The sequence below is a fragment of the Gobio gobio genome, assembly GCF_949357685.1.
Source record: "Gobio gobio genome assembly, chromosome: 7".
NCBI classification, from domain to species: domain Eukaryota; kingdom Metazoa; phylum Chordata; class Actinopteri; order Cypriniformes; family Gobionidae; genus Gobio; species Gobio gobio.
In genome coordinates, this window is record NC_137103.1 from 40,637,416 (window position 1) to 40,657,600 (window position 20,185).

The window sequence follows — 20,185 nt, forward strand, 5'->3', positions numbered from 1 at the left end:
TCGAACCATAACATCACCTGTTTAAGTGCACTTTGAAGTGGTATTTGCAACCTGCTTTATTTCCTTTTTGTGCATTGCACTGGGCAATTGCTCTAGCAATTCAGTTGCTGTACAACTGTATAATTCACATAAGACTAAGGCTACATATCAATGACATTTCAGTACTGATTCGGAAGCTGTTTTGGAAGCTGTTTTTTTAAGTTACATTTGTTCCATACACTTTGCACAGTGCATCGCTCAACATGCTAAAGTTCTCAGATACAAAGGAAGTGAGATAAAAAAAATCTTGACCTTGCAGTGACATGTCTGTGGCTCTCAGAGCAAGTACCAGAACAACTTAAAATAGACATTATGTGTTTGTAACACAGATTTTGTTGAATAGCACATCATCTTTAATCTTAGAATGACAAAAAAATGCTCAAGGCAAATGTATTTATTAAATTTAACTTGACATAATAAATGCCCTCATATGATGTATACTTTGTTACAATATATTACAAAAAAAACAGTTTCATTATGCCCAGCAGCACAAACAAATATGGAAGTTAACTAAGCAATAGAATGTAATAATGCATGCACATTATAAAGCTTAAGTAAAATAAATATTGAAACACCTTGGCTCAATCATGGGGGGGGGGGGAAACAATTACACAACTACACATTTTACAAAAATAATTCACAGATCAATATATGTTAAAAATAGCTGCCACAATAAGCCTTTGTACTTTTTCTGTCATATCTGTAATTACTGAAGTTGATACTAAGTCTAACCACATCGCAATGTATAAGGGATGTGTTAACTTTTCGGTAAGAGGATGTCTGATACCAAATAAAAAAACAAAGATACACAATATCACGCGCCCTGAATGCATGTGAGCAGCATGCTTTTCCTCAGCTGCTCAGTCAGGAAATCAACACAGAACAAAAGGGAAACACTACAAAACAACAAATAGAAAACGAAATGTGGGAAGTGTTCCTTCCTATGAATTTGAATTAAATAGAACCTAATAAATGTTAAATCGCTGTGTAAGAGCCGTGGCCTGGTTAGCCCGTGTGCTCTGACACATTAAGTACCAGTGCGAGTTTGATTCATTTTCTGATTCATATGACATTTCCCCTATAATCTTCTCTCCTCCAACATAAAAAGTAGCAGAGACCAAAAGCAATACAAACAACCAAAAAAGGAAATGTTAAAAATTGTCACAGTCTTCGTTTGCATTGTACGTTGAACGTCCAGAGAAAAAGCTTTCTCTGCGACCCTCAATCATTTGAGTCTCACCAGTGCTGAGAGTCTGCAACCTTAGAATTTGCCTTAGCTTCCGACGAAACTCTTTAGATGCAAAATAATAAATAAATGGATCTATGCAACTATTAATGCAGCTAAGAGACAGTGAGAGTTTGTAGTAGATATAGAGAGATTTGTTAAAGTACAGCCTTGAGATTGAGTGGGCGAAAAGTAATATGTTATTGGGAGCAAAACAAAAAATGAACACAAACAGGACAATGCATGCCAGGCGCACAGCACGGCCTTTCTGTTGACTATTTGTCTTTCTGACCAGGACACGGATGATGTTAATGTAGCAGTACACCGTTACGATGAACGGACAGAGGAAGAGGATGAAGAACAAGCCGAACAGGAATCCCGCCCAGTGAGCGACGCTAGGGAGCATGTCTTTCTTCAATACGTCAAAACATGTGGTAATATTGCGCTCATGTACATAATATGTCAGGTTTGCTTTTTCCAGCGGACTCAGAATGGCAAGGACAAGCAGCCACATGAATATACAGGCAACAATTGCAAATCTTCTCTTCTCCCTCATCTCTCTGAAGAGCATGGGTTTCACAATCCCCAGGTAGCGGTCGGCACTAATAGCGGTCATGGATAAAATGGAGCAGTACATGTTGGCAAAGAACACCACAGTCAGTACATTGCACATGCCCGTACCCAAAGTCCAGTTGTAGCCTTGCATTTGGTACACAATCTGAAAGGGGAGCACACTGCCCAGTATCAGGTCAGTGAGGGTGAGGTTAATCATGAAGATAATGGAGGGGGTTTTCGGGGAGGTGCGCATCAGCAGCAGATACAGAGAGACGCCGTTACCGCTGAGGTTGGCCAGAGTCACAATGACATAGATGGCTGACACAATATGACTGGTCAGTTTGTCGTCAAATATGGCCAAGGTGGCATTGTCCATTGGGATGACTTCCTGTGGCTCATTCATGATTGTTTGTTTCCACCTGTTGGAAAAAGGTTGAGACAAAGAGATTACACTTGTTGCAGTTGTTCTACACTTGGCTAATTGGTCAACAGTTAATTGGCTAACAGAAAGTTTCCGTACTACGGTGAATAACTAATAGATACCCTTACATTTAATGTCATTTTACAGTAAAATACTGTTAAATTGGAAGTGAAAAAGAACAAGTCATTGTGTAATTTACAGTGAAAAAAACGTAAATGGACATTCCCAGAATGACACTTCACATGATGTATTTTCATTAAAATAACTTTTAACTTTTTCTAATCAGTTATGCACATTAGGGTTTTATGTTACATCTAATGTTGTTAAATTAATGTTTATAGCATTTTATAGCGTGTTACCATGATGGTGTTTAGTGTTTGTGTGAATTACACTGTGCACCATATTAGTATTGTCCTCCTAAAAACTGCTTGTGATGAGCTTTGAGTCATCATGTGACTGTCATCACCACTGTGTTTGGTGATTGTCAGAATATCAAAGGTACATAACAGATATTAGTATTTCAAAAGGTGGGTAATTTAACATTATATCAGTGGATGAAATATGTTTTTTTACTGTAAATGTAACTTAAATCTGTGAAACCTAAAATGTTGCTACCATATTTTTTACAGTAAATTTCTGGCAACCACATCTGCCAGTTTTTTACCGTAAATTTAACTGATAAGATTCTTTTTATACATTATAATGCATTATAATTTACATATAGTTTTTACATAAAGTTTTATAATATATGTACATTATATTAACACTGTAAAAAATTTCAGGTCTCCAATTTAAAATTTTCTAAGGACTGGTCACATCTAAATTTTTTAGTTGGCCAAATTGAATTGCTGTGAATTAATTTGTATCAATTCATAGAAATTCAATTCGGCCAACTGAAAAATTTAGATGTGACCAGTCACAAGAAACATTTTAATTGGAGAGGCCTGAAATTTTTTACAGAGTATACATTAGAGTACAAATAAAATAAATAAATAATAATATTAGTGATAATAATTAATAAAATATAATAATAATTAAAAATAAATATCATATATTTATAATATAACTGGTTGCTTAATTTCTTATTGAATTAATGTTATTTAACCACAAATTGTGATAAACATCTGCACTGTTAGTAGGTTTTATTTGTTGTACTATGAGTGCTTGATTTAAGATTATTTTTATACATTATAATGCATAATAATTTACATACAATTTTAACATAAAGTTTTATAATTTATATGTAAATAATATCATTTATGCATTAGTATACAAAATAAATACAAATCATATATTTATTATATAAAATGTTGCTTAATTGATCATTTAATTTATAAATATGATTAAAATAAATATTTATTGCCTAAGACATTGTAATGTGCTGTGTTGAAAACACTTCTCAGTTTTTATGCCTGCAGTCACACACAGATAGAACAAAGGAGATGTAAAAGTGATGCTTCATTACACCCTTGCATACTTTTGAGTGCAATTGTGTGAACAGGAAATGTGAGGCCATGTGACTTCCAAACGTGCTACTTCAGCAGGTACGCACATTGACAGTTATAACCAACAAATCACTGCCTATTGTAAGTCTCAGAGCTGTTTCACAAATGTAAACTGAAAATGATTCACACGGTCAGTCTCGAGCAAGGGACTTTTCCCGTGTTCCTTCAAAGGAAGTGAAAAATTATTTTAATGCCGCAGCGTGCGCCAGCATCTGATTTGGTTTAGTCATTACAGATTTAGTGCGGCTGTCTTGCACAGATTGAAATTGTAGAGGTGGGCTATAGTTTCAAATGCTTGACGTAAAATACGTTTTCTGAAACAGTGTCATTGTTTCTTGAAAAGCCTTTTATTCAGGTCATGATGCCAACTAATCGGTACGCCACCTTTCTGCGTATCATTAAAATTAGTGTCTAAAATGTGTCACCAGGTCTGTTTAAAAATCAACCTTATGCTCTGAGTCATTTAATATCTGCTCTATAATTCATTTTATTTTGTGTGACCTAAATAAGCAGACTCAAGCAGACAAAAATAAATAATTTATTCATTCTTGTGTGGTGTAAACCATGCATGTCTTTCTTTCTTCTGCATAACAAAGAAAGATATAAAGACTAAAAAGGTCCAAACAACATTGGATCCTATTAACATTCAATTTATGGCCGAAAAAAGCACTGATACATTTTTCTTTTGTGTTTCACAGAAGAAAGTCATACAGGTTTGGAACAACACGATGGTGAGTAAATGATGACAGAATAAAATGTGTTTGGTACTTTTACTCATTACCTAGAAAGATATATTTTTGCCATTGTTTAGAGTTTTTTCAATGGCCTGTTGATTTTCCTGCTAAATATCAGCTACGCACTGTATTCGAATGCCATCATTCTCAAAGCATTTTATATCTGTGTTTCTGTCATTAAGGATTTTGAGCAATAAGCAAATTAAGCAATAAGCAAGTTTTAAGCAATAGGTTTGCACAAGGGCTCCTGCTGCACAACAGGTAGAGAATACATGATCAACGCTAAAATTTGATTCACAGAGAAGGTGTAAACTGATGTATACTCTTCCTGAATGTACTGCAGGTACATTATAATTACAAAAACGCAGTAACATTTACGGGTAATATGGTTATACAAAATGTGTAACCCAATAAGAGTTTCATGTTTTAACCATGCCTATGTGAAGATAACCTACATGCAAAGCCTTCAAAGTAGGTGAAACCAAGTCTGGTTGTCACACCCTTCACTCCAGTTCATAATAGTTCTCATGGTAGGTTTATTTTTTAAAGCAAATTTCTGTATTGCCACATACGTTTTTGGCTACAAAAAAATGAAAATTTCCACTAGCCACAAAACATCTCTGCAACAAAAAAGCTTGAACTTTTCCACAGTTATTGGCCAGAAAAGTGTTATTAAACACATATTACCCCAATAATGGGACTTGCTATCATATTTAATGAGGTAAGTTGTCTCAGTGTAACCTGCCATTAACCATCTTTATAAGCTTGTCAGCTAAATTTAACTAATTTAATTTAACCCAACAAATTCATAAAACAGCAAGAATGTAATACAGAAATGTCCATTAAAACATTTTAAAACGGAGAACTCAACCAAATTATAATTATCCCATATTTTACACTGTTAAAAACACGTTACTGCGGCTCATAGTAAAATGCGTTTGTTTTCACTGTATTTCTCATCACCCGTGAAGTGTTACACCATCATGACTCATCTGTTAGTCAAAACTGTAAAAGGCTCTCTGTGTGAAATGTTGATAGTATGTGAACAGTGAATTTAGACATGGATAAATGTCATCAGCGCTAATATATGTTCAATGTTACATTTTTTGTTTCTTTGTATCAACAGGAGATTCATTTGCAACTCAAAACTTTCAAAATACCCGTCAAATCTGGAGGAATTACGGACTAAGATTGTATGAGATCATCTGTCTAGCGAACGATCACACAGTTCGACCTTAACAAGAGCAGCAAAACGTTCAGGTAACAATGAATCTGTTCTAACTAACAGCAGAGCACATACACAAAATGTAAGATTTTACTAAAATCAAAATAGTTAATGGTCCTTTAAGGAAAGCCAGGTCCTGGGATTATCAGAGCGACTCAATGTGTATAAGTATAACGGCACATGTTTAGGAAATACATCATTTTCAAAGCAATAACAGGTTTGTGTACATACCTTAAGGAGCATGTGCGACTTCCCTCGTGTGTTGATGGCAGTTAATCTTCGGGCATGACTGTTAGACTCAGGAAACTTCTTGATGAGAGGAAGTACGCCGCCTGACTATTCATTTCGATCAAAATAGTAAGCTTAGAGTTACATATATGTGAAATTTAACAACATATTACACTGATCATTAAATTGATCATTTATAAGAATATTACATACATATTTAATTATCAAAGTTATAACATTTATTCATTTACCAGTTCAGTGACACTTTGTTTTACAAACAAAACTGAATTAACAGCATCCACAGAGGAAGTTCCCCTAATGTCATGCTGGTTTTACACAGTTTCTCCTTCTTATTAATGTTACGTGTCTTTGAATGTTTTATTGGTTTGGATTTTTAAATGACTGCATAGCTGAAATTGATGTGGGAGGATGTGGTGAAAGGCTATATACGCCACATAAACCAGTAAACTTAAGGCACACACCTTTCCTCACGCCAAGCTAAAGTAGTCTTGAGGGCTCCCACCCAAAACAAACAGTGAAATGAACATTTCACTTTTATAATATGCCAAATTTTTTATTCGTGAACTTATAGATGCATTAATATAAACCTCAGTGTAAAATCTGGTGTGGATATACAGTATATCGGCCTAAGTAAAAGAAAGAAAATAAAAGAAAGAATTTATTCTTTGACTTATACCCTCAAAAAAAAAAGGAAACTACTATGTAAAAGCTCGTTAGGGGGTTTTTATCAGAGTCATACCTATGAACTTGTTTCCTGTTTGCTTTGTGAACTGCTTTTATGTTGGCAATTCATGCACTTTAGACTAGAAAACACACAAACCAAAAAAATGTGTTGTCTTTGAGAACATAGTACTACTATTTGCTTTAAGTCAAGACTGATTAGAGATAACTGCCACTAGTGACATTATGCGTCTGTACAGGGTGATTTATCACATCTTCCATCTACACGAGAAAAGCAGGGGCAATGGGTATGAACAAAACAGACTAAAAGTAAAATTAGAGGTAAATAGTCATGCCACGAAGGACACAGGAAAGTCATTATGACTTGCTTTCTCAGCCTGAAAGTGTGGGAACTAAAGATGTAGTATGAGAAGCATGCAAATAATGTGAATTTCTCTTGTTAGTGCAAACTGATTCTGGTTTAGAATTGACTCAGAAAGAGCAAACTTAAGCTGCTGAGCTGTTTTGCAAGTGAAAGTAATAAATCTTATAAAGAAATCCAGCCTTGAGAAAAATTGTCCTTTAGTATTATTTCAGCTGCAATTTAAGTGCAAAAGAGAAACTCGAATTATGGTACAATTTTCAGCTATTATTAAAAAAAATTATGAAAAAGTTCTGGACTCTAAAAATATTTTATTAATAGGAGATAAAGGCATACAAACGTTTTGGCTTTTTGCCTTAGTCATGAAGGCAAAGAGGCGAAACGGTTGTACTTCTTTATCTCCTATTAATACAATATTATTCGAGCAGCCGAGTCTGTAGCCATTTTCAAAAAACATCTAAAGACGCATCTCTTCCAGCAGCACCTGACCAATCAAGAATAGCACTTAACATTCTATTCATTTTTCTGTCTGTCTAATTTATTTAAAAAAAAAAAAAAAAAAATCCTGTGTGTTCTGTGTTAGATTAACTGAGACTTGTTACAGCACTTGCATACTGTAGCCTCTGACTGTTGTAGTTGCTTCTATTGCTCTCATTTGTAAGTCGCTTTGGATAAAAGCGTCTGCTAAATGACTAAATGTAAATGTAAATGTTGTAGTACTCTTTTTGATGGTCTTGGTCTTGTCTCTGTCTCGACCACATTTGTACTCGGTCTTGTCTTGGTCTCGGACTTAGAGGACTCGGGATTTTATCTCAAGACCAGTCAAGACCACAACTGCAAGGATATCACTAAATTGCCGGTGCATTGTCTGATTTAACATCATTAATGTGATTTGATGTAAAACTTACAGCTTGAAATGCAATCAATAACTTCTTTGTAATGTGATTTCTTTTGTTACTGTGCTGCCGGGTTCAAAATCAATGCAGCATTGTCTCAAAAATGCCCAAAATTAATATAAATGCCCACAAAATTCTGAGATTTCGTTTTTTTTTATTTAACATAGAATATAATGAAGCAATATCGCAAGAGCAAGAGAGCTGTTTTCATGAATATAAGCATGATTGCAAATGATATTGATTTATACAAACGTTCAATAAACAAGAAGTTAATATTAAATTATATTTTAAACTGTGTCTTTGCTAATTCGGCAATATTTCGTTATTAAATGAATCGGCTGCTTTGGACAAATCGGTTGAGTAAAGGATTCCGTGACTGTTAAATAATGTTAATGTTTTAATGTTAAATTAATCTGAACATTATTTATGCAATTGTACCAATTCAGATGCAACTTCTGTGCCATGAATTTTATTGTTAGTAATTTGATTGGTAACAGCGCCATAGTGTCTTACTATTCTAACTGTATTTATTCATTAAATATAAGTAATTTCTCAGACAGTAGATATGGATCTTTTAGATGAATTTAAGGAGTGCTGGTCTTGTCTTGGTCTCGGCACACGCTGGTCTTGGTCTTGGTTTAGGTGGTCTTGACTACAACACTAGAGCGCAGACCCTTTTCATATTTTGTACTGACAGGTCTAAGCACCTAATTAGCTGGAGTGCTTTGATTGGAGCTATTATTTTAAGAAATATGCCCATATTTAACGGCATAAAAATATTGATACAGAATTGTAATTTCATTTCATTTAAAATATTTGTGTTAATTTAACAGTTTGATTTTTCAGTTTAACTAAAAAAAAAGATACATTGTTAATCAAACTTATTTAAAGTGTAAAAATCCAAATATAATTTACAAACAACAATTGAATACAGCTCTTTTAATATTTTTTTAATGTCATAAATAAAAAATAAAAAAATGCCAATATTACTTTATATAATCATATATCTTTATTGTACACAAATGGTCAATCCATCAAATACAATTTCACATTTTTTAAGTACTCTACAGACTTTTTTTGTTGGACAACTGAACAATAATTCTAAAAAGCTGTATTTTTGTATTTAATAACGGAGGGGATCTTTAAGTGCAAATCAAAGGTAAGGCAAGTGACCCCATGTAGCCTCCCACCGCTGAATGACTGCAGTTTCTCAAAAACATGCACACTGGTTAGAAATATCACAAAACAACATCTTATTTGACCTAACAGAAATCATTTTGTTCTTCTTGGCCCGCAGGTGAAACGATGTTATGAAATTTGCTATATCCTGTAGTGAGTTGAATTTGTAAATGCAGAAAAGCCACAATGTCTATGTCTATACATCAAGGACAATAGAGGCATCATTCAAAGGCATTACAGTGTGAAAATGTGAAATGAAGAGTTACATGCTTAAACGTTTCCCTAATACAATGTAGCATTTTTATATTCTCGAAGAAAAAAATATGTCTCTGTTCCCCATCCCACATTACATTTATTTAAAATACAGATTTCACAACACATACTGATTTTCTTTACAGTAAAATCTATATATATATATATATATATATATATTCTCTTGTTTAATGGAATCAATTTCTTGCACTACAAAAGGCATACAAATCTGATCTCTGTAAATAATGAGGTATTTGTCTCAATGAAGTGGTGTGAATCCTTGATAAGCGTACAGAAGCCGATCATTTTGCATTGACACTGGTGACTTTGTGTATAAAATATTAAGCGGTGATTTCAATGCACTATACTCACAGATGACTCAGAAGATAAAAAAACAAGGTTGAAGTTGAGTGTTCATGCCTTCTTCCTGTCGTGGTCTTTTTTTCACTCGTCAGCACTCTTTTCTGAGCCTGTACCAATGACCGTCTTGTAGCAATGTTCTCCTCCGTGCTCGGGAGAGATTGGGGGGAAGTCAAAGGCCTTGTTCCCGGAGCCCATGCGCTTGCGATTTCTAGCACCAGGTTGGTACAGCTGCATTGCTGGTCGGTCCTGTGCCGTGAAATGAGTAAGACAAAAGAGACAAAAGCAATACACTCATATTTCATACCACAAACACAGACAACACAGCTTTTTTCATGGCAGGTTATTTAAGAAAGTGCTATTCATGCATACATATAATCCATTTCCTTCCCCGTCATAATCACATTTCAGCAAGACAGACAACCAGCTATTGACAGCCCCTCAAAATCCATTAAGTCCATAACAAAAACATTACACTGAATTGTAACTGTTGTGCCCTTGTTTGTGTTATACAGTTTCTGTTTATGGTGGTGCTGGTGGTGACAGGGGGTGACACATAATGGCTAAATCTCAGGGCTAGTAACCAGACTACCGTTGCTATCATCACTTCTGGAAATAAGTATACGGTAAGTCACTTTAGATAAAATCATCTGCTAAATGACTACTACTAAACATATAAACAGAATTCAGCATGTAAGCATTTCAATGTACTTACAGTGTGCAAGATCTTAAGTATTCTTCTATATACATGTAGGATCTGTTCCAAAACCAAGCTAAAAGCATAGGGAGCTGCCTTTTAAGACAACTGTCACAGAACCTCATACTTTACAATACTGTAACACTTTTACAATTTTCATCAGCAACTCAATGCAAAATGCAAAGATTCGACTTTCATTTAATTTCAACTCAAAACATTGCTAACTAACAGTCATACTGTACTAAGCATAAAAGCACACAAATATTAGAACAGTAACTGTTTTGCCATATTTAACAATTTATAATAACTTATAAATAACTATTTATAATTGAAATGTCTCTCCCCTCACCTAATTCTCCCTAAAATGGATCAGAATCTTAAATATTTTGTATTCACTTTATGACACAATGGTTCTTTGTTTTAAAATCCTTAAAATGTTAGTTTATTTCCTGGTTTAAATTAGACATTTCTCTCACATTGGGCGCCACTTGAATGGACTTTTTCCTCCACGAAACAGAAGAAATATTTTAAATACTTTTTTTATGTTTCAAATTTTTGTTTATTTCGTGTTTTAAATGAGATGTTGAATCTAATTTATAGGTTTTTAAATATATAATTGACATTCCTTGTATGCCATTAAACTATATTTATAATTAACATTTCTCTCACCTTGGGTGCCATCTTGAATGGATTTTTTCCTCACAAAACAGAGCAGAAATATTTTAAATAAATATTTTTTAAAGATTTTAAATGACACATTTTTTACATGTTTCAAAATCCTTCAAATTATTGTTTATTTCCAGGTTTAAATGAGATGTTGAACCTAATTAATTAATAATAATCTATAATTGACATTCCTCTTCTGTCATCTTGACTGGATTTTTTCCCCCCTGAGGTTGTTGCAATGCATCATGGGAATGCTTTTTGCAAATGAGATAACTAAATGAAAGTTAAATGTGATGCTCATATAAAATTTGGCCAAAATAAGGACTAATAAAACTTTTTGGACCACTTATACATTGGGAGCATGCCTTAAAATGCTGCCTACATAGGTAACTTTAGGTTTTGGAACAGAGCCGTAGTTTTCAGTTGTATAAGCTTCTTGAACGCTCCCCATCTGTGCCATTACAGCATAACCAACATTCTGCTGTCAAGTACGCAAGTACGCCTGGCACTGTAAGGTGCGGGGCCGCTCAGTATACAGATTGTGAAGCATCCCCTCCCGTGGGTAGAAAAGGCTAAAAAACTAGCTGTACCTTTGCTGGCAGAGCCCCTCCTATCTGGTCTGGCCCCTCAGACTGGGAAGTCCTTTTCTCCTGATGCGCTAACACAGACTGAGAGACACGTTGTCTTCCGTCAATAATATTGCCAACAGCCAAATTACAGCTAACTACCTCAAGACATCAGTGAAGGCTGCATTGAAAGCCCCCGGAGGGAGGCAGATTCGTATTGTATTTCCCACAGACATAATGATGTATAAATCAAGTACAGGTGTGTAAATATTGAATGCATTAGTGGATTCATCTGCTACAAAGACCGGACAAACTGAATGGCCTGTGGTTGAGATATCGCTACTCTGTTAGCTTTTATTTACCTTATTGCGAATCCGTTCTTTCCTGCTACTCATGTCCTCTCGGTCCTCTTTGCCCAGTTTGTCTCCGGTCTCTGGGCAGTAGGAATAGGCATGATGTTGGTCTTTCTTGGCCCTGTCCTGACAGTAGCCTTTCCCCCATTTGGTCTCCTCCTTGCGTCGCATGAACTTGTCGAACTCGTAGTGATGCCTCTGACGTTTACGTTCCTCGTCTCTGCCGCGGTGCTCTTTGTCCCTCTGCCGACGGCCATGACCTTCCCGCTGCTCCTTGTCACTCTCGATTTGACTCCTACTACGGAAAGCCCACTTAGTGCAATCAACTAACTGAATATGACTTTATAAATAAATGTATATACAATGGGGTCCAAAAGTAACTTTTTCATTTCAGTAACATTTTCATTACTGCACATAAGTCGTAAAGAAAAACCTGCTAAATCTGATGATCTTGTTCTCCAGTATGATTTGAGAATAGAGTGGTGCGGGTTTGACATTACTTTGTTGGCCAAAACGCAGAAGTGAGTTAGCACTTCCAGTTCCCTCGTCCCAAAGTCAGTGGGGTTTTTTAATGGGGTTGTGGTTAAATGGCTGAAATAAGGTCTGTCGTAAACACAAGCTCATGATACTTTCACGCTTTAGTCTACGACATAAAATACATCACTATTACCCCATTCGTGATTTTTTTGAAGCTGTTAAGCGTCTTGAAAAGCGGCTAAAATTGTACTACAGAGGCTTTCGGGGAGAATAAACGTCATCACGTTGAACAGGTAAGCTCAGTCCGCTTTTACAGCCTCATTATGCTTATAACTGTGCTCTTGTAAACTATTCTAACACAAACATTCTGGGAAAATGATTTTTGATCAAATCTGAAAGAGTTGTCATAAGCTTAGTGATGGTGACGCTGAAGTTTAGCAACTGTGGTGTAGTTCGTTTATAGCCTACCTTTAGCTTTTTAATTCTGGCATTTAGGCTTCAAAATGAATAAAAGTTGTGTTCATCTGTGATAATTATCTTGATGGACAAAACCTGTAAGTATCATAAACTTTTGTTAATCACAGAGCCTATGGGAAAATCCTGTTGGGTTTTTCTCAAAGGGAACCAGTGCGATGTGTCATACCTGCAACACTTTATTTTCTAAAGAGCATCTTGTGTCTCAATAGAAGAAATAAAATCTACCAAACAATAAACATGATCATTGACACACACGTATTTGATTAGTGACCTAGAAATAGTGCAGTCTCACATATTTCAAAATCCTTAAAGTCGTGATGAAACAAAAGTTGCGGAAAAATGATTGAATCCATATTGTGACATACATCCGTGGTTCAATCCATCAAACAATTGTAAAAAGGGGTGGGGTTCAAGCTGACTAAATGATTAGAGAAGTCTGGCTTACATGTCTGCTGTTTTACTGGAAGATCAAGTTATGGCATTTAAATTATAAGATAACATTTTTAACTTTTTGTTTACATCCAAATTTGAATGACCCCACTGTATCTTTTGATGGTAAGCAACTTTTAGGTAGCTCTTACTTATCCTTTGAATCCTTTGACTTAGCATGTCCTGTCGGCTTTTCCCATCTGTTCTTTTCCATCTCTCCGCTGTCTCCTTTATCTTTCAGTCTGTCTGAGTCCACATCATCATCTCTGTCACACTTCTTCAAAAGCTAAAGCAATCAAGATGTACATCTTATGAAAAAACTGTTAAATAGTACAGCACTGAAAACCACAGGTTAAAAGTAGTCAGTTTCAGGAAATGAAACGGTTTAAATCATACTTTGATCTTAATCTCTTTTTCAGAGAGTTTCTTCTGCTTTTCAGCCTCCTTCCGCTTTCGTCTCTCCTCCTCTCTGCGTTTCCTCTTCTCCTCCTCCCTTTGCCGCTTCTTTTCCAATTCTCTCCTTCGTCTCTCCTCTCTTTTTTCCTCTCTTATTCTCTAGAATTTAAAAGGATCATGTATATACAGTACAAAACCGCAGTGTAAAAAATGCAGTCTGAGACCTTACCTGTTTCTCTAATTTCTTGTTTTTGATGTATTCCAACAAGGGTGTCGTCCTTTTGGCTACAAATAAAGTCACACGGAGAGAAAATAGAGCTTAATTTATAGTCCTAAAACCTGGAAGAGAATTAGCATTTTGGACTCATGGGTTCCCTCTGAAATTTTTGAATAGAGGTTTTCTGTTAATGAGCAATATAACATATGTGGTTGTACTTAAAAGTATCCAACATCAATCAGGTTTCTGATATCACGATTGAACAGAGGCACGTTCAAAGCTCAAACCAGTGCGCAACGTTTTGCTACGGTTTCAGGTTGAACGTCATGTTTCCTGGAAACGGTGTGCAACGGGTTTGAGATGCGTTTTATCTCGTTTGGTGGGTGTGTCAAATATGTCAGCCCAATCAGCAGCAACATGTATAAAAACCACACGGTATTAAAGTGACAGCTCGCACAATGGATCCAAGTGAAGTTGTTTACAAATGTGTCCGCTGCAGCTCAGTATATCCAACAATTGAAGGTATTAGAAGACATGATTGTCGTAAGAGTTTTATAGTAATATATATATATATATATATATATATAGTCAACATGATGATGTATTTATTTATATCTTTAGCTTCATTGCAAGGCAAGTTTATTTATATACCAAATTTCATATATGGTATAAGTGCTAGACATAAAATGAGAAAGAAAATACAAGCTATTAAAAAAGTAAGAACTAGAAATAAAATTATTTAAATTAGAATTGATTACCAGGAGATAAAAAAGTTAAGTAAATGGGATTGGGATGTTGTCTTTTATTCTGCATGGCAAGGGCAGTGATTGCATGTATTTTGCAGTATTAAACACGTATTTATATCGATTTCATCAGGCTCCGAAAATTCCTCAAAAAGAACACAAAGAATGGCCTTCTCAGCTGCCATAGTTACAACTCTTGCGTCAACAGAACAGGGTGTTTAACGCTGCACCGTTTCCGTTTAAAAAACGTTTTGCAACGTTTTGTCGGGGCTGAATGCAGCCCAGCTCTATACTAGAAGAGCATTTCTCAACAAAAAGTGTTCACATACACTAAGACCAGCTTTGTAATACTTACATACGTTTATCATTCTACACAAATGATAACAGCACTAAACGATTTCCAAAACCATACCTATAAGTTCTCGGGTTTTAGCTTCAATCTCTCCCAGTAGTGTTTCTGGGTTGGCCATGGATTTCTCTTCATCACAAGAGTAGTTTTCCAGAAATCGCCTGTATTCTGGGTCTAAAAGAGTGTGTTTCACAAATGTATTAACTTTTCACCATATATACTTCACTCAGTAAAGTCACTTTTTGTGAATAGTTCAAATGTATAAATATTATAAATATAAATACCTTCTTCAATAGTTCCTGCTTTAGCATCTTTCTTCTTTAACTTTTTCTTGGAAACCTTCTGAAATGGGGCAAATTCTACAACAGCTGGATACTCTTGGCCTTAATAAAAAAAAAAAAAAAATTATATATATATATTATAGACCTGTTATGCATTATATAAAACCAAAAATAAACCATTTATGTTACCCCTGTTGTGCTTTTTGTAAAAAAGTAAATCTATTATAGTTATAATTGGGATGAACTAGATTGAGGGACGATAAATAGTTAGAAGAGTACAACGAATCACCTTTATTGTCAATGAATACGTAGCCATCAAAACGATCTCTGAAAATAATGATATCCTCTGGGTTTTTGAAGTTGATGTATGCTCTTGAGAAGAGATGCGGATATAAGCTGCGGAGAAATAATATATAAAACATGCACATGTATAAGGGCGACAGTGATCATGATCACAGTATATTTATATGCACAAACCCAATATACCTCTGATCAGCTGGGAAGAACTCAAAATAGTCAAAAGATGGAAGAGGACTCAGATGCTCCTCGAGCTGGTCTTTTGATAGACTGGGTGGCAATCGACGTATGACAACCTATATAAAAGAAGCATGAATAAAGAAAACCGTACTAAAAAATACCATCAAAAGCAAGATTATAAGCCACAATTACAAAATATAAAATCAATAAAAATTGTAATTACAAAAACAAGCGTGTGTTTAAAACACTGATATAAAAATGGGGGGCGCTTGAACATTTCTCATTTCTTTACAATTTTTTGTCTAAGTGTTTGTCTAATTTTATATAGGTAGTAGCTTTTTTTCTCAGCTTGAGGTTCCTGGTAATCAGATGCCCCAGGGCTCTGGCCGCATTTGCACAGTCAAAATCCCTGTGCATAAATCATGACTGCTATTATGGTGTTTTTGTGTCCTTTTTAAGGAATTAAGAATTCCAGTCCCCATTAATTGCAATTGGATGGAAAAGAACGAAAAGCACATTGTTTAAATTCTCCAAATGTGTTCCACATAAGAAGGTCATACATGAGGGTGAGTAAATAATGAATAAATAATGACAGAATGCTCCATTTACACACAGGATATATAGATATAGGCTATATTAAAAATGTCAATTTTCAAATGTCTCTATTGCACCATTGATTTCCACCCTTAAATTATGCATATAGGCTATTTAGTGCCTGTACTGTTAAATCTATTCAAAGGGGTCATTGTTTAAGCGTACGAATGCATTTGTGTTCGACGTGATTGATGCCACCAGGATATTCGTTTCGACTGGCTGTCCTGTGTTTTCGCTGTCTATGGTGCTGAATCCCGTTCCCTCCATCATCATCACACTCTCCCAACCTACCAAACAACTGCGCCATTTACCTTGGTGAATATCTCCTTTTTCTCCTCCTTGTGCTTCGGGTTCACCGCGACGTTGTCCTGCTCCCTCTGACACTCCCTGAACTGGATCTCGACGCTGCCTCTCTCCCTGCTTCCTGTCCTCTGCTCCTTTTCAGACCTCATATCTCCATTTCGCCCTCTTCGCTGTCCGAAATCCGCCAACTCTCGCGGTAGTTCACCACCAAATACCGCGATGCTTGCACGTTGGTGTTTATTCTTCTTGTCATTTTTATTAAAAGAATAGGTTTGTTGTATTTTGTTTATACAATACATTGATCAAACGGAACTATGGAGCCGTGCTACGTTATTTTTATGAATGAAAGCTAAATAGAATATGGTTATATATGGGCAGTAGCCTATATATTTGCTTAATCTTTTCATTTAAAAAAGACATGGAAGAGAGATACAAATCAATATATTACCCACGTTTCCCCTTTGTTTTAAGTACAAAAAACTAACAAAAAAACTTCACTTCAGCGGGTTGGAGGGGCATAAAAACAACGACCATGATTGTCATTGTTTTCTGCCGGTTGCCGCGCTGTCGTCCTCAGAGTCGCTGTCAGTGCAGCTCGCCTGAATGCATGGTCGAGCCGGACCGAACGGGCTGCCGGTGCTGCCAGTGCTCCATATGTCCGGGCTGCTGGGCTGACTCACGGAGCGCCCGTAGCAGTCAGGACTAGGAACTGCAAGAAACACGAGACCACAATATGTCTGCAAACGTATATATCCATCCATGTTTCTGTTTGCAATAGCATGCCTACATGTCTATCCATTTATTTATCTGCAAAAAACACAGTCCATCCATAGCCTATGTCTACAAAAATATCTATTCATCCATCTGCCAATGTACTACTCACCCACGTATTTATCTAAACAAATATGTCTATCCATCTATCAACCTACAAACATATCTATTCACAGATTTATTTATTTGCAAATGTATCCATTTGTCTACAAAAATATATATCCCTTAATCTAAAGTATCCACAATGTATTCATTTAAACAAATGTGACCATTCTTCTGTCCATCCATCTACCAACAAAAGTATCCAAAGGTATATCTGCAAAAGTATCAATGGTGGATTTGCACCTATCAAATGCAACAACAAAAACACATGCCTATGTGTTCATCATCCATTTATTTATCTGCAAATGTATCTATCCATCTGTCTGCAAAAGCATGATGCAAAAGTATCCATCCACAGATGATATCAATAAATATCTGCAAAAGTAGGCTATTCATTGCATCTACAAAACAATCCGTCCGTCTATCTTTCTGCAAAAGTACTATCTTTCAATTCTTCTAAACAAATGTGTCTAACCACCTGACTGCAAAAGTATCAATTTATTCATCTATCTATGCAAAATTTAGTCTATTCCATCCGCCTATTTGCAAAAGTATCCATCAGCAAATGTCAACTTTCTACAAAAATATCCATTCATCTGCAAAAGTATCCATTACCAATTTTTATATCTACAAAAGAACCCACTTTATATTAAGTGCCTTTAACTACTATGTAACATTTAAATTAACCGTTTGACAGTGCACTTAAAGGGATAGTTCACCCAAAAATGAAAATTCTGTCATCATTTACTCACCCTCAAGTTGTTCCAAACCTGTGAGTTTCTTTGTTCTGTTGAACACAAAAGAAGATATTTTGAAGAATGTTTGTAACCAAGCAGATAGAGCAACCATTAACTAGCATAGTAGGGGGAAAAAATACTATGGTTGCTTGGATCTGCTTGGCAACATTCTTCAAAATATCTTCTTTTGTGTTCAGCAGAACAAAGAAACGGGTTTGGAACAATTTGAGGGTGAGTAAATGACAGAATTTTCATTTTTGGGTGAACTATCCCTTTAAGGTGAAGTCATATTAGCGAAATTCTGCATACAAAACCTATCCACGAAACCCATCCACGAAACCTATCCCTAACCTTAACCGTATCCCACCTCAATAGCTGCAAAAGTGTTCTGATATACAACTCTCTATATTATTTCCTCTGTGTATCACTATCCATATACTTTAGTATGGAATAACTTAATTTCTTACCACTCAGAAAAGTTTGCTTCCCACTGGCTGTCTCAAGGCAGAGCTGAGGCGAAGGCCTCTCTGGCGTAGAAATGGAGCTCTTTAAACTGGGCACAAGAGTAGAACAGGTGTCCATATCTCGACTCACGCGCACATGAGAGTAGGTGACGTTGGACTTGGATGGTGTGCAACCCATGGCTAATTCTGCTGCTCACAAGCCAGCTTCCATCTGAGGAGCATCCAGAGTGGCACAGCCAGCACATTTCAGTGACAGCAAACAAAGACACTTCTGCTCTACTTCAGGGGCCAATTTGAAAAGACCCCATGACGTTCCTGGATGCACAAATAGGGAGGCGGTGCCTGATGTCCCCATGAGAGCGGCAGTACAGTAAAATAAATTAATAAATAAATCAGTAACACTAAAACTTTGAAGGTCCCACTTTATATTAACTACTATGTACTGACATTTAAAATAAGACAGCATCTATTTGCACCAAGTGTAAATAGCAACTAGATTCTATTTACTCATAAATAGCATATTTTCTTAGCGATAGATGATATTTACACTAATTTCAAATAGCTGTACATGCTATTTACTAAGTGAAATAGCATACCAAGTTAAAATAGTGATATTTACACCATGTAAAAGTAGTTTTTTTGCAATATGTGTAAATAGTACTTAGATGCTATTTATACTTTATTTTAACAGATACATACTATTTGCACCTCAGTACATAAACAGGATGCAATAATAACGAGTGTAAATTATTATATTTATTAAATGGATGGCACCTTAATGGGACAATAAAAGCCCTCCCTACTCCTAACCATACCCAATAAATGCTTTTATTATTATTAAACATTTCGTTAGGCACTTTATTTCCAATTTTAGAACATGTTCTTAATTTTTATTGAAAGTAAATGCCTTTCCGATTTGATGTGAAAGGGAAAGAGAGAAGAGTGAGCACTGCAAAAGGCAGAGTGGAACCCGGGTCGATCGCGTCAAAACCTAGAACTTTAAGCCTTACACTTTACTGACTACGCCACTGAAAACGTTGAAATATGTCCCTTATTTTTTAAATCTTGTTTTTCCCCAAACAGGCATTGTTAGGCAGAGCTAGTGCAAATAGCACTTGTCAACAAGGCACACTATTTCCACTTGGTGCAATCATTCGATACAATGCACTTATTGTGTACACACAAAATGTTTTAACATTGTACTTATATATATTTTTTTTAACCCTCTGGGGGTCTTCGGTCATTTCTGACCCGAATTATTATTTTTTTTAAATGTTAAAAATCGTAGCTTCATCGGATTGGTACGGAACTTGGTGACTTTATTGGTACTTGGTGTGTGAACACAAAAAAAAATTGGGGACAGGATTTGAAAAGTGGTCGTAAAAAAAATAGTCACACTCAGGG

The 20,185-nt window shown here is 35.7% G+C and overlaps 2 protein-coding genes across 4 annotated transcripts; both read right to left on the reverse strand.

Annotated features, from left to right (window-relative positions):
- Positions 1–419: 419 nt before the first annotated feature.
- upf3a (UPF3A regulator of nonsense mediated mRNA decay) lies at positions 420–17,372 on the reverse strand. Of its 3 annotated transcripts, none has more exons than XM_079822261.1 (13): positions 16,716–17,372; positions 15,820–15,926; positions 15,623–15,729; positions 15,337–15,435; positions 15,116–15,226; positions 13,973–14,028; positions 13,744–13,902; positions 13,500–13,633; positions 11,974–12,259; positions 11,636–11,713; positions 9,695–9,931; positions 5,936–6,040; positions 420–2,238 (listed from the first exon to the last, which is right to left on the reverse strand). In XM_079822261.1, exons 1-11 carry the CDS (start codon positions 17,004–17,006, stop codon positions 9,767–9,769), a joined length of 1,593 nt encoding a protein of 530 aa, XP_079678387.1. In that variant the 5' UTR covers positions 17,007–17,372; the 3' UTR covers positions 420–2,238; positions 5,936–6,040; positions 9,695–9,766. The 3 variants fall into 3 exon arrangements, with proteins under 3 accessions (XP_079678387.1, XP_079678388.1, XP_079678386.1); XM_079822262.1 differs by having other exon boundaries at positions 11,974–12,262; positions 16,716–16,871; XM_079822260.1 differs by lacking the exons at positions 420–2,238; positions 5,936–6,040 and having other exon boundaries at positions 9,648–9,931; positions 11,974–12,262.
- p2ry8 (P2Y receptor family member 8) lies at positions 1,191–2,222 on the reverse strand (the record flags this gene model as incomplete). The annotated part of the gene is made up of 1 exon (XM_079822264.1): positions 1,191–2,222. The coding sequence occupies one exon, from the start codon at positions 2,220–2,222 to the stop codon at positions 1,191–1,193; it is 1,032 nt and encodes a 343-aa protein (XP_079678390.1).
- Positions 17,373–20,185: the final 2,813 nt, after the last annotated feature.